The 15,531-nt window shown below is 41.5% G+C and overlaps 1 protein-coding gene across 4 annotated transcripts in view; it reads right to left on the bottom strand.

Moving 5' to 3' along the window:
• Positions 1 to 15,531, bottom strand: part of RGS11 (regulator of G protein signaling 11) — a 110,678-nt gene that overhangs the window by 8,786 nt on the left and 86,361 nt on the right. For 3 of the 4 annotated variants that reach the window (XM_063430691.1, XM_063430692.1, XM_063430694.1), the window contains 7 exons: positions 11,743 to 11,804; positions 9,025 to 9,138; positions 6,678 to 6,793; positions 6,179 to 6,266; positions 5,067 to 5,205; positions 2,940 to 3,022; positions 228 to 351 (listed from right to left, as the gene is read on the bottom strand). In XM_063430691.1, the coding sequence (XP_063286761.1) occupies positions 228 to 351; positions 2,940 to 3,022; positions 5,067 to 5,205; positions 6,179 to 6,266; positions 6,678 to 6,793; positions 9,025 to 9,138; positions 11,743 to 11,804 (726 nt within the window). Of the gene's footprint in view, positions 1 to 198; positions 352 to 2,939; positions 3,023 to 5,066; positions 5,206 to 6,178; positions 6,267 to 6,677; positions 6,794 to 9,024; positions 9,139 to 11,742; positions 11,805 to 15,531 lie in introns of all 4 variants that reach the window. The other variant, XM_063430693.1, reaches the window with a different exon arrangement.

The following is a 15,531-nucleotide window of genomic DNA, read 5'->3' as shown; positions in this document are numbered from 1 at the left end:
TTCTGGTCTGGTAGGGGTTTAGAATTTTGGAGCTGTCAGGATGTGGTGTGGTGTATTCCTTTACCGCCACTGTAACAGTAACAGAATTTTCATGACAGGCGCAAATGCCTGAAGCTTAGAGATTCCCTTTTATACAATATACAAAAGTAAAGAAGAAGCAGAGTTTCTTAAAGTGCCCGGGACACTGTAATAAATCACCCTTAATGTGACATCGTTTTTCACGGCACCTGGGATGTGGCGGCGGGGGACATGGCTCTTCCCTCTATCTCTGTCCTTGTGTCTTCTCCCTGCGGTAACATAAATGCCGGGCTGGGACTTGAATGACGCTGCCTTCTCATAAACGGGAAAACGCTGCAGGTGACAATGTGAACAAGATTGTGCGATAGAAAAATATTCAGTAACAACCTGAAAAGCATTAGCAACAAAAATATGTATTTTGACTGTCTATTGTTTTTACACAAACCACTGCTCCCTAGAGCATGACAAGAAAACGTTATTCTAACAGCAACAAAAAAAAAGAACCGATGTTCTAACAGTCAACGGTATGGAAGATTCTTATTGGCTGTGAGGCACCATGATGTAATTCCAGCTAAATGCAATCTAAAGCTATTTAACCAAACGGTAATCTAATTGTATTCCTATTGGCTGTGAGGCTCTATGATATCACTCGAGCTACTGGACATTTTCCGACTGGCTCTCGAGCACCTATATGTAATGCTACCCAATGGGAATCTGACTCAATTGACCATTCGGCAACATGAAGACCCTCTAGCCAATAGCAAGCTAAGACTACCAAACAAACAATAATCTAGTTTTCTGTTGCCCACGGGACACCAATAAGCCGCCTTAACCAAAACACCGTTAAAGACTATCCAGCTAAAGGCAAACTAGTTTTCTAATATATGGAGTGAAAAATTTATAGAACTAAATAAGTCTTTCAAAATCTAAACTCAAATAAAATGTCAAAGCACGAATTTCCACAATTTCCACAAACAGGGTTATTCACTAACGCCGAGAATTCAAACTGAATTTAAAATTTTCAACTAAAATTGGTGAACTGGAAGCTTTGCTGAATTTTTCCATTTCAGCTTTTTTGGACTTTAAATTGGTGAAAATCACTTTGAAATCACTTGAAATTCCTGGTAATTCTCATTTAGCAAATAAGCCCCTGGAAAAGTCCTGCTTTGCTTTTTATCATTATTTTATATATTTATTCAATTAGTGTAACCCTTTTAAATGTTTATTTATGTTTCTGCTTCTGTAGCTATCATCTTTGGACTTAGTTCTTATTCATCTCCTTCATCTTATGCATTAACCTTCACAAGAAGATGATTTACAGTTATTTAACCCCATTGTTTTTTAGTTTCTTGGTTTAGCCCAGGGGTAAGATGCCATATTATATTCAGTCATTTTATGGCTGGTCAATCATAACGCCTTAACCATGTTTGATTGGTTGAGCAATCGTTCGATTACTTGATCTCATGTTGGTTCTTTGTCTATTTTGACCTTGACATAAATTTTTTCGGACCGTGTTTCCCCGGAAATACACCCTACCCTGAAAATAAGCCCTAGCTGAATTTTTGGGGTGGGCTGCAATATAAGCCCTACCCCAAAAATAAGACCTAGGCATTGCACCTTTGCGGCCCGGCGGGACTTCCTTCTTCTATGAGGAGGAGGGGGAGGAGCGTTGCGGGCCGCGGCATTGCGCAACGTGATGACGACGCGCGCAGCGCCGTCAGTCTGCCTTCACGGATCTTCAGCGGAAGGATCCATTTCCAGGCGGTGAGGCACCCAGTGGTCGGACTCGGCGGGCAAGGAAGGCATCTTTGAAATGTGAGTAGATATTTTATGTCTGGGACTGAATTAATTAAAGGGGGCGGTGAATTAATTAAAGGAGGGGCGAATTAATTAAAGGGGCGGTGAATTAATTAAAGGGGGGGCGAATTAATTAAAGGGGGCGGTGAATTAATTAAAGGGGTCCTGGATTAATTAGAGGGGGTGGATTTATTAAAGGGGGGTGGATTTATTAAAGGGGGGTGGATTAATTAAAGGTGGGGTGGATTAATTAGAGGGGGTGGATTTATTAAAGGGGGGTGGATTAATTAGAGGGGGTGGATTAATTAGAGGGGGTTGATTAATTAGAGGGGGTGGATTTATTAAAGGGGGTAGATTAATTAGAGGGGGTGGATTAATTTAAGGGGGGTAGATTAATTAGAGGGGGGTGGATTAATTAAAGGGGGGTGGATTAATTAGAGGGGGTGGATTAATTAGAGGGGGGTGGATTAATTAGAGGGGGTGGATTTATTAAAGGGGGGCAGATTAATTAGAGGGGGGGTGGATTAATTAGAGGGGGGATGGATTAATTAGAGGGGGTGGATTAATTAGAGGGGGTGGATTTATTAAAGGGGGTGGATTAATTAGAGGGGTGGATTTATTAAAGGGGGGTGGATTAATTAAAGGGGGGTGGATTAATTAAAGGTGGGGTTCAATGTACATACCGGTATCGTAAATAAATAAGCCCTACCCTGAAAATAAGCCCTAGTGTGTTTTTTGTGACTAAAATCACTAGAATTACAAATATTAAGTCATGATAGCTATACTGTAAAAATGATCTGAGCTATTTTTCCCGATCGCTGTTTTGGTGTATAATTTGCAATTACCTTCTGCACAATTTCTGATTTAGTAAAGAGATTCATTAGTATTTCATCAAAAATAATAATTTGTTGCAAATAACCCTATGCGAATTATCACAAGGCAAATGTATAATTTTAAATAAGATTTATCTCAGCAGGCCAAGGCATGTGTCCTTGATCAAGGACATACGAGTCATCATATGCGACTTTAAAAACACAAAAACATGAACTCACATTAATTCGATATTCATTTTAAATAGGCCGTGTTCTACTGACAGATAATATTTAAGATGGAATTTTACAAACCCTTTCTTGGTCTCCGGAGGAATAAATGCTTGACCCAGAAGACTCTTGTACATATCGGATTTTAGGTATCTCGGGTACGAATCCTGGAACAGAAAATAGGAAGATCTTGTTACATTTATTGTCAGCAATAATTTGGTAGGATTTGCATTCACCTACCTGGGACTTCCAGTGGGGAAAAATGTCATAAAAAATAACAAATTGAGAAGCAATCTTTCTTTGTAGCATTCATCAGAAAGCAGAAAATAGAAAACAAACCCAAGGCACACCAGAGTTTGCACATAAACATTATTTTTATTCATGCAATACAATAATGGATTAAACAAACGTGACAGAAGAGAAAGCGCATAGAACACTGCGAAATATGTTAAAACAATAGTCCCAAAACCACTTCTGAGTAATAATAAAGTGCTAAGAATTCCTACAAACACCCATATAAAATGGTATACTAACCAAGAGCAGGAGATGTGATAGCCCCGATGTTTCGGCCCTTAAGCCTTCCTATGGGGGACCTCTCACTGAATCTTCCAACTTCTCACTTAGATACCCCGTAGCCACCTAAAATGATGAATCTGAACTAATTAGCCCAAGTGCAGTCAGCTGAGCGAGGGGAGCATCTTTGGTAAACTATCTGATAGAGAGACACTTCCATACTCCACCGGAACATACTTCCAGGTTCTCGTGAGGTCCCGACACACATGCGTCTAATAACGTCACCACGTCTGTGTGTAATGACGTGTCTCATCATCTAGAACACTACAGGGGAAATAGTGGCCAAAATTGGTAAACGGAAAGAAAAGTAAGCTTATTTTCACATTTGCATAATGGCCACGATTTCCCCCTGTAGTGTCCTAGATGATGAGACACGTCATTACGCACGGGGTGACGTTATTAGACGTTATTAGACGCATGTGCATCATGTCGTCATGAGAACCCGGAAGTATTTTCCGGGGGAGTATGGAAGTGTCTCTCTATCAAATCGTTTACCGAAGGTGCTCCCCTCGCTCAGCTGACTGCACTTTGGCTAATTAGTTTAGATGAATTGTTTTAGGTGGCTACGGGGTATATAAATGGGAAGCTGGATGAGTCAGTGAGAGGTCCCCCCAGAGGAAGGCTTAAGGGCCGAAACGTCGGGGCTATCATATCTCCTGCTCTTGGTTAGTATACCATTTTATATGGGTGGTTGTAGGCATTCTTAGCACTCTATTATTACTCAGAAGTGGTTTGGGGACTATAGTTCTAACATATTTTGCACTTTTTTTATGCACTTTCTCTTCTATCAAGTTTGTTTAATCCATTATTGTTTTGCATGAATAAAAAATGTTATGTGCAAACTCTGGTGTGCCTTGGGTTCATTTTCTATATTCTTTATATATATATATATATATCCGGTGGGGGAACTGATTTTTCCCTTAAGAGCATCCAGTACCCTTTATACCACATTACTTATCACCAATCCCAGTTGAGCTTTTTCTGTAATCATATATTTGGAAATTAATCAGAAAGCATACTACTGAAATGTTCTAAATATATGGTCAGAGGTTAAAAAGGAGACGTCACATTTAAGCTTGATGTTTATTCCCATGATTAATAAAATATTTGACTCCTGTTTTATACAATGGTTCAGTTTTATATCTTTAAATTAATATCATTTTGCTGTGATGTCACATTTTCATTTTAAAAAGGCACATTCAGTGAATATCATGCGAATAAACATACCCCCCATGATTCCTATCTCATCCCAGCCAATTTCCTTAAGTAAATAAACATCAGAAAATGAAGTCCTTATTTTAAGTTAATGTGATCTCATCTCCCGTAGTTGGCATAACTTGCAGGAACAGGGAGAATCGTGGGAAGAATAAGCAGACTTTCACATACAACAGGAACATGTAACATGGCAGCACACATTACACAATACAGTCAGTGTATGCAAGCCGACTTTTAATATCCTTCTGTTTGACAAAACCCTTTACATTAACTCTGTACCATTGCGGGAATACATTACAAAGCATTACAAATAGAAATGTGAAAGTTGGACAGCTTTGGGGTTTTGGTACCTATGATAATACGCATTGTAATTTTTCCGCCGGTCTGTTACAATGAAAGTAATGTCTGCATCGTGAAACCCACCTTTTTCATTAACATGTAGATATGCATCTGGGCGTCATCCAACACAAACCGATGGGGGTCCTTTATGTTTACTAAGGTTTTCTCCATGGTCTTGCTGTCAATGTTTACCCAGTGTATTGCTCCCGGTGCTAAAAACGTCCTGTTTGTACAAGAACAGACAGAATCGTATCCAGAAAAGGGAACCATACAGTTTATTACATTATAGTCTTTTCAAGTAAACATTGGTCTGTATTCATATGAAAAATGGACCATATTGGCACAGATGTTCTTTGCATGTAAAAATTGGTAAGTAGTTTAATGTTCTAGATGTTTAGGAAGATGTATTGTGTTATAAAGTTCTAGATGTTTAAGAAGACGTATCTTGTTATAATGTTCTAGATCAGGTGTAGGCCACCTTCTGCACACCAGATTTTGTGGACTTTATTTCATCTGATGCTTTGCCAGCATTGCGTCTGTAAGAGCATTATGGGGTATGTAGTCTACAACAGTGCCGAAGGTTGTCTACCCCTGTTCTAGATGTTTAAGAAGAGTTAACTAATGATAAACTCTACATGTTTCGGAATAGGTAGCTAGTTATATCGTTCTGCAAATTTAATAATAGGTAGTTAATTATAACAATCAAGAGAATAGGTAGTAAACTAAAGTCTAGATATTAGGGACTCGTGTCTACATATGGCAGCAATGTCCAAGTATGGTAACCTATCACAGATATTTCCGAAGTCCATTCCCTCCAGATCCATAAACCTTTTTTTATCTCTCCCTTAAAATATCTCACCAAAACTAAAAATAAGCTGCCCACTAAACTATTTCTTGCTGCTCGTAGAGTCACATCGTCATGTTTGCTATTCCCCCTCCCATCTCTCTTGTTTAGGCAAAATTAAAGAACCCTTTGTTGATGGTCAAATTCACTGAGTTGCAGCAGAGAGGATGGACCTTAGGTGCAGAGATAGTACCCAACGGCTCATAACACATACCACCATACCCAGTAATAATAATATTTAGCTCTAAAGGTTATGGTGCTTACAGAGCCATGCATCTTCAATATTTACTGCACTTTAAATTATGCCATGATGTTAAAAAGAATCATGTTTACCTGTACAATAATAACTTACTCATACACAGATTGTACGGTCGATGCAACCTTAGAGAGTTCCCCGTAACGCAGCTCTTCACAAGCTTCCCAAAAGAGAAGATTTTCAGCTAAAAGAGAAATAAACATTAATTTACTGGATACTAGCACACTGTTCACCATCATAAAGAGGAGAGGATTGATGATTGAGTTTTCAAAGTTCCTTGACTGTTCGACTACCTTTGGACAACAATCATCATCATTCTGACTGCCAATCTAGTTAGAAAACAGCATTAGGCAAAAGTGGGACAACCCTGGTTTATGTATATCAAAATGATGAAACCTCTAAACTGAAACTTATTATCCTGGCCAGTCTTTGTGGGCTTGGTCAATTTGTCAGTAGAAAAGTGTGCCAGAAGCCACAGGAGACGAGTGGAGTTTGGGATTTATAATCTGTTGTTTGGTGTGCATGTTACTTCATTTTGTGTAGGACTCAACCAGGATACAAAAAATACTTAATGTTCTGTTCCACAATTTCTTACCACTAAATTCCTTCTCTAAGAACTGCAAGAACTCCTTCCGTCCTCGTTGGTCATTGAGCAGCTCCATAAAATTAAAAGTCCAACGATCTACTCGCAGTTTGGTGGGCATTGGTACCCTGGAGAACACAGGAAAGTATGAGATACGTGTGGAGCATTGGATGCACGTTGGCAAATACCAGAACATACTGCTCTTGGGTCAAAGAGCTGGATCTGGTACATCTGTTCTAAGATTTAATAAGAAGAGTTGTGAAGACCCTCAGATAATAAACAAGAATTTAGATTTATTGGAGTTTATTTTCAAACCTTAGAAATGGGGAGGACTAGAAAATGTAATGTAAACTTTCAGACCAAAACTGACAAATAGCTGTCTTTGTTTCCAGTTTGACTTTTTTTCTCCCAAAAATTTAGAACTCCCTTAGCAATTCTCCATGATTTACAATTGAATGATTTCTGTAGAGAAATATGTTTTTGTTTCTACACTTCTGAATCCCTGCAGAGGAACTGTACAAGACATCTCTTTCACCTCTTCATTACAGCAACTTATGTATGCCAAACATCATGTCTGCATTTTAGCAGCCAGAGAGGGGAAAGGGAGGTTGGGTACTCAGCAAAACATAATAAAGCTTATATTCAAGCTGTAGCTTGCAAAGCCCTGTATAATACAGGCTTTAATTGTACTTACTGTATGATGCATTATATCCATATACAGCAATTATTTTTATAGTTGGGTTCTGTTATTGGGAAAATGCATACCGCGATATACTGCCAGGTTCCAGAAAAATACTCGTAAGCAGAGCATTTGACCTACATGTCAAATTTACTGTCCCCTTACTTCAAGCCTTGTCTAAAATATGCGATATAAGAACAGTGAGTCCCACTGCAGAAAAAGTAAACATGTATTCATTTAGATATTACACATTTTGTATTTATCCCTAAGCAGACATCTCTTAGCAAAATTGCAGTTAATATATCAATCCTAACAGGATGTGACTGGCCTCATTCTTTTGATTTGTAGACATTACAGAGAGAGAGGTCAGAGAGATAGCAGACTAAAAATACTGAGTACATGTGTAGATAAATCGAAATACCAGTAATGACGCACTGTATAAACATAGATATAGGAACAGAACAGATACTTGTTAGATGGACATAGAGCAAGCCATATTATATCCCTAAATGTACCCCGGATTATGGGATTCTCAGGAGGTTTGGAGTCAGTCTGGTGTTCAATGAATGTCTCTAATTTGTATAGAATCTACTTGTAGCAGACACCAAATTTTCGGAAATTCTTTTCAACAGGGTTAATCCGTAAAGTGAGAATTCAAAGTGAATTACAAATTTAAGGCAAGTAGCCAAGCAGAACGAATAACTGACTTAGAGAATTCTTCCAGTTTGGCTGTTGTAATCTTACATTTTCAATTCACTTTAAATTCTCACTTTTAAAAAACACTTAGTATATGTAATTACATTAATCTTACTAGTATGCATTACATTCTTGCTAATCTTACTAATATATAATAAAGTCTAGATGAAGGAAAGGAGAGGTTCGTTCATAAACAAGGCAGGGTGCCACCAATTTTTTAAAAAAAAAGGTTTAATTTTTATTGTGAAGGCTCATTTATTTTTGGCACTCATAACATTAACACAGTTAAAATGCTGGCGTGTGGATAAAACACAACTGCTCTATAATTAAATATCTCATTTCAAACAATTCTGATGTCATGTGTAAAGAAATTCTAGTGGTAGAACTGTCTCTACAATCTACAGACTTTAAGTGCGTCCCGTTTTAACTCCTATTGGCCAATGTGCATTGTTACACTACTGTTCACATCCTACTCCAGAACCCAGCAGTTGTACAGAATTTCATGGATTCCCTGCTTTAGTACAGGTGAACTATTTTGTAGCCATTATATTGAACCTATGTCTGGAGTCCTATGGCGCTGCCCTTCCATTATGTATTAAACTATTTTTAAAGCTAAACAAAACTCCCCATTAGCCCATCTCCTCTGTGCTGCTTTGGTTAATGAACAAGGAATTATTAACCTGAGAAGCAATGGGTGGTTGTGATTGGCTGAGAGTGTCAGCTGACTGCTTTCAACTTATCACAGTGCCCATTGCTGGTATGGCTAGAAGGAAGTGTGTAATCTCTGCATTAGCTACACTTTCACTGGGGGCGGGGCTACGGGAAACCAGGGACCCTTATTCAGTGTTTATACTGCTCGAAAAAGGTTTAACACTGAATGGAGGGACAATACCACGGGACTCCAGGCACTATAATCACAGAGATGAAATGATTATAGTGCCAACAGTGTCCCTTTAAACATTAGTTTTCCTAGTTAATACTTACATAAGAGAATTCATTGTCCAGTACATGACATCATCTGTAATCCACGGGTTACTGGGGAGACAGCCTGACATAACGGGGTCATGAGCTAGATACTGCTCGCTAAATTTCAGAAACCTGAAAAACAGAAAGATACGGATATATTTACTAAGGCATTCTTATCTAAAAAGAGGGGTGGAGCTATTAATAGACAGCAATCACCATGGATCCAATGGAATCAGCAAGAGACTTCTACTTGTTGCCATGGTGACTGCTCCACTTTTAGAACTTTGCCCCAGTTTTTATTTACCGGCAATTTTTTAAATCTCCCCATAGACTGGTGAGTCTATTCAGTATGAACTAATTATCCAACTAGTCTGATAATCGTGAAATATATTTTACTTAATTGTTCTACAAGATCAGCCTAATGCACAATGCAAGCTTTAAATAATGCCCTTCTTTACAGAATATCTTTTTTTTTTTAAATGGATTCCTTGTAAACAAAGGATCTGAAGATCTCTCCAAGTTCTCTTCTGTATCAGCTCTGGAGAATCCGGGTATTATTTATGAAAGTAACAGGGAAAACAGTTAAAAACAGCTCAAAATTCGGCCTAATTACAGTTTTGATCCAACATTGACTTCTGCATGAGAGAACTATTACTGTTACTGGGAAATATATACCCCCATTTAGTAGATTACAGGCCTCCCAACAGTCCAGATATCGGGGTCCTGCGCCGCATCCGGGGACACCAGTGAACTGTCCTGGGGAAGCCAAGCTCGAGTGCATCATTAGATATACTTGTGCTGGGTATGACCACTAGACGCCTGCAGAGAGCGCTTCAGCAGAATGCCCTGCATTGTCCTAAGGGCTAGTCCAGCCCATTTCTCTGGGTGAACCTGTTCATTATGGGCGCTGCCAGTGGAGCAAGCTGCATTACCAGTGATGTAGCCTCTGAGGCCCGCACGCCTATCCCGCTTTGCACACTTCCACTATTGGAAGGTATGCATTAACTGTGGAGAAATTACTAGAGGATTGACCATTTTAGGCTGAAAAAGGCAAACTAGACAAATTCTCTAACTCAGTTTTTTTTTTTTTAACAGTTTAGCTATTTTTGCCTTAATATTGCCCTATCATATCCGATTTAGTCTGTACAGTAAAAAAAAAAAACTTAGGGGATTGTCGCTAATTAGCGATTTACAGTCACAAAACTTCAAAATGTAGGCAAAGAGGAAAACTATATCTGTAGTATATGATCTACAAAGCATGAACGTATGGCTCATTTCTGCGGCAGTAGTCATATCTCCTCGCTCTAAATACTGAAATCTGAAAGTTTGCCAACATTAACAAATGCACGTTTAAAAATAGAGAGCACTGCGGACAGGCGACGACAGAATTTGCAGATCCACAGCCACGGATCCCTAAATGGCAAAATGTGACAAGTCAGCAGATGATTTGGAAAATTTAGGTCAAAACAAGCAAGTCTAGTTAAGTCTTAGAATTATACTAATCAGCAGTGACAGCTGCCTGTTTGAGACAGTGACGGACGGTTTTGGCTTTGCAGAGAATTGTACAACATTCCTTATAAGGAAAGTTGCCCTATCTGCCATGTTTTCCTGGACACACATACCTTCTTCATGTTGATTGGCAGCACATGGCAATGCTGCCCTGAATATTGCCCATCAGTGTGTATCGATGATATGCGTCCTGGATATGGTATCCGTACTCAGCATCATGGGTAATGTAGTTCAGAAACAGTTGGGCTGCCAAGGCGGACCAGAACTAATTTAAGGAATCAGCCAGTCATGAGCATGCACTTTATGTATGTAACCAGGGGTGTTTTAAGGGACTGAGAGGGGCTGGAGCACCAAGTGTGGTCATGGAAAGCCCTGGATCTGATTTAGGCATCTTTTAATTGTCAGCCCTGAGTTCCTTGTAATATTACGGGGTGCAGAGCATAAATGCAGTGGTTACAGCTTTAATGCTGAAAGTTTGGGGTTAATGCTGTGGATGTAAGATTAATACAGCAGGTGTGGGGGTAATACAGGAGGTGTGGGGTTATTGATCATTCCATGCCTGGCTTTCTCATGTTCTTATTAATGACGTTCCATCCTTCATCCTTGGTGACATCGTCTCCCCGTTGGTGACATCGTCTCCCCATTTAAGCCATCTAGCGGCTCAGTGGCCTCAAGTTTTCTCTTAACCACTTCCTTCTCACTCAGAGGACTAACTCTCCTAAATAAAGAGTTTGTTATACCCCTGACCCCATCTTCTACAACTTGAGCTCTTTCACGTGACTCTCAAGCACCACTTTCCTAACTCTCATCACCATCTCCTAAGGTGTTCTCAAGGTTCCCCTCAACCAACATCTTCTATCTAACCCACCTCAGCTAATCTGACCTGACTCTACATTATCCACTTTCACAATCTCCTGTTCTACACTAGCAACCACCTTATAATTCTCTTACTTTTTAACGTTCAATTGGAACCAGTGAAAGGGTCTAGAGCCACACTCATACATGGGTGAGCAAGGCCCTGTACCTTCAGTGGTCCATGATGTGTTTTGTTAATGGTGGCCTTCAAAGGGGCATTAAATTGATTTAGAAATCAGTACTACATGTTCTACCGTTTCTAAAAAAAAATATATATTCATGTTTAGTGCTATTGTTTTATTATTAGGGTAAATGTCCCATTAAACCAAAGCAGACTCTTTTCCAGCAAATATAAAGGATCAGAAATCTCACCCCTCCAGGCAGATCGAGGATTTCACTCTCGTTCTCGCCATGGCTTTATTCAAATATTCCAGCTGGTTCAAAAGAAGAAATAAATACAGAAATAGCTTTACTTAACTCTGTTTATATGTAAATACAACTATCAGCCTTTATCCTAAATATTATACTACACAATTACAGGAACCCTACTCACAATAGCATTTTGAAAGCAGAAATATCTGTAATAAAAGTTATATGTGGGAAATTCAAAATGTTCAATCCACCTACACGCCTGCACCTGCAGCTCATGGTGATGGAGGGGAATGAGTCAGCTCATGGTGATGGTGGGGAATGAAGCAGCTCATGGTGATGGATGGGACAGAGGCAGCTCATGATGATGGATGGGAATGAGTCAGCTTGTGGTGATGGAGGGGAATGAGTCAGCTTGTGGTGATGGAGGGGAATGAGGCAGCTTGTGGTGATGGAGGGGAATGAGGCAGTTCATGGTGATGGAGGAGGATGAGACAGCCCATGGTGATTAAGGGGAATGAGGCAGCTCATGGTGATGGAGGGGGATGAGGCAGCTCATGGTGATGGAGGGGGATGAGGCAGCCCATGGTGATGGAGGGGGATGAGGCAGCCCATGGTGATGGAGGGGGATGAGGCAGCTCTTGGTGATGGAGGGGGATGAGGCAGCTCATGATGATGGACACGAATGAGGCAGCTCATGGTGATGGGCAAGAATGAGGCAGCTCATGGTGATGGAGGGGAATGAGGCAGCTCTTGGTGATGGAGGGGAATGAGGCAGCTTGTGGTGATGGATGGGAATGAGGCAGCCCATGGTGATGGAGGGGGATGAGGCAGCTTATGGTGATGGAGAGGGATGAGGCAGCTCATGCTGATGGACAAGAATGAGGCAGCTCATTGTGATGGGCAAGAATGAGGCAGGTGATGGAGGGGAATGAGGCAGCTCTTGGTGATTGAGGGGAATGAGGCAGCTCATGGTGATGAAGGGGAATGAGGCAGCTCATGGTGATGAAGGGGAATGAGGCAGCTCATGGTGATGAAGGGGAATTGGGAAGCTCAAGGTGATAGACAAGAATGAGGGAGCCCATGGTGATGGAGAGGAATGAGGCAGCTCATGGCGATGGAGGGGATTCAGGCAGCCCTGTCAGGATCGGGACAGGGATCCAACACGCAGAGTACAAACAGGTACAGGATACGTATACCGGACCTTAGAATGGCCGGACTAACGTACGGAGAATATAGAGAATGGTCAGAGACAAGCCGAGGTCGAGGGAACGAGAGGACAGGTAAGCGAGGAACAAGCCGGGTCAAGGATAACAGAGGTAAACAGAGTAAGTCAAACAAGCCGGGTCGGAACCAAAGGGAAAACTGAAAATACCAGAGCACTGTGTGACTAGGCAGGCTAGAACCACGACAGGGCAATGAGCAAATGAGAGAAGCACTGTTAAATACCCTGGATCAGAAGGGTAGACACGCCTCCGACGAGTCCTGATTAGTCTCCACACAATTGAGTGACAGGTCGTTCCGGGTTGGCGTCATGACGTCGACTTCCGGACGTCATGCTACAAAAGGAAGTGACTCCCTCGCGGCCGGCGTTTATGTGACCGGGTGGACCGCGAGGAACAGGGGAAACAGACCGTCCGGATGGATAGACGTCTAAGTCTCTACCTCTCCCAGAGGTAGAGACTTCAGGTACCCTGACAGTACCCCCCCTCTCAGAAACGCCCACCGGGCGGAATGAACCGGGACGAGATGGGAAGCGGAAGTGAAACGCCCTGCGGAGACGAGGAGCATGAACATCCTCTTGAGGCACCCAACTCCTCTCCTCAGGACCATATCCCTTCCAATCGACCATATATTGTACTCTCCCCCGAGAGATTCGAGAATCGATGATAGCGTTAACCTCATACTCCTCCTGACCCTCCACCTGAACAGGGCGAGGGGAGGAGACCGTGGAGGAAAATCTGTTACAGACTAGTGGTTTCAGCAATAAAACATGAAATGAGTTAGGGATGCGTAAGGCAGATGGAAGAACTAGACGATACGCAACTGGGTTAATTCGAGTCAGCACCCTGTAAGGTCCAATATAACGAGGAGCGAACTTCATGGAAGGCACTTTTAAACGAATGTTTCTTGTACTCAACCATACTCTATCACCTGGAACAAACACCGGAGCCGCCCTTCTACGTTTATCAGCGTGTTTCTTAACCAGCATAGAATTGTGCAGAAGAATTTGTCGAGTCTGATCCCACAACTTCCTCAAATTGGCAACATGAACATCAACCGACGGTAACCCTTGGGAAGGAGAAGCCGAGGGAAGAATAGATGGATGAAAGCCATAATTCATGAAGAAGGGGCTTGAATGAGTAGAATCACAAACGAGATTGTTGTGTGCAAACTCCGCCCAAGGAATCAAACCAACCCAATCGTCCTGGTGTTCAGAAACAAAACAACGTAAATATTGTTCAATCTTTTGGTTGGTGCGTTCAGCAGCTCCGTTAGACTGAGGATGATAGGCAGAAGAGAAATTCAATTTGATACCCAGTTGAGAGCAGAAGGACCTCCAAAAACGGGAAACAAATTGGGAACCTCTGTCAGACACAATTTGGGAGGGTATCCTATGTAAACGAAAAATCTCCCTTGCGAATATCTCTGCCAATTCGGGGGAAGACGGGAGTTTAGGCAGAGAAACGAAGTGAGCCATCTTGGTGAATCTGTCAACCACGGTGAGGATAACAGTCTGTTTTTTAGAGATAGGTAAATCGACAATGAAGTCCATAGCTAAACAGGACCATGGCTTCTCTGGAACCTCTAAGGGATGCAGAAATCCACATGGGAGCGTATGAGGTTGCTTAGTCTTAGTACAAACCTCACACGTACCGATGAAATCCTTAACATCCTTACGTAAAGCAGGCCACCAGAAATCTTTGGAGATTAAAGCATACGTCTTGCGAATGCCAGGATGCCCAGCTACCTTGCTGTTGTGGAAACACCGTAACACTTCCAGTTGGAGAGCAGGAGGAACGAAGTGTCTATCCCCAGGAGTCTGTTTAGGGGCTAGATGTTGTAACTTCATGATCTCAGCAAGCAACGGAGAATGAATCCTGAGATTCGTGTTAGCGATGATATTACATTTAGGAACTATCGAGGAAAGAACTGGCTCTGCTATAGTGGACGGTTCATATTGGCGAGATAAAGCATCGGCTTTAGAGTTCTTAGAACCAGGTCTATAAGTAAGCACATAATTGAAGTGAGTCAGGAATAAGGACCAACGAGCTTGCCTGGCGGATAGGCGCTTAGCCTCCCCAATATAGGACAAGTTCTTGTGGTCCGTTAGAATCGTAACAGGATGTAAGGTCCCTTCTAATAAATGTCTCCACTCCTTTAGAGCCATAATGAGCGCTAAGAGTTCCCTGTCACCGATGTCATATCTGCTTTCAGGGCCAGATAGTTTCTTAGAGAAAAAACCACAAGGGTGTAACGGTTTGTCCACCCCTAACCTTTGTGACAGAACAGCACCTACTCCCGTCTCAGAGGCATCGACCTCGAGTAGGAACGGCAGAGTCGTATCAGGATGGACTAAAATTGGGGCAGAAGCAAAAAGTTCCTTGAGAGTCTTGAAAGCAACAAGGGCCTTAGTAGACCAGGTCTTAGTATCAGCCCCTTGTTTGGTCATATTGGTAATAGGCGCAATAATAGAAGAGTAACCCTTAATAAAGCGCCTATAATAATTAGAGAAACCAATAAACCTCTGAATCGCCTTAAGTCCCTTAGGCAATGGCCAATCTAAAATAG

Source organism: Pelobates fuscus, chromosome 8, assembly GCF_036172605.1.
Source record: "Pelobates fuscus isolate aPelFus1 chromosome 8, aPelFus1.pri, whole genome shotgun sequence".
Taxonomy (NCBI): Eukaryota; Metazoa; Chordata; class Amphibia; order Anura; family Pelobatidae; genus Pelobates; species Pelobates fuscus.
The sequence above is the reverse complement of the archived record's forward strand: the minus strand, read 5'-3'. Positions and strand labels throughout refer to the sequence as shown.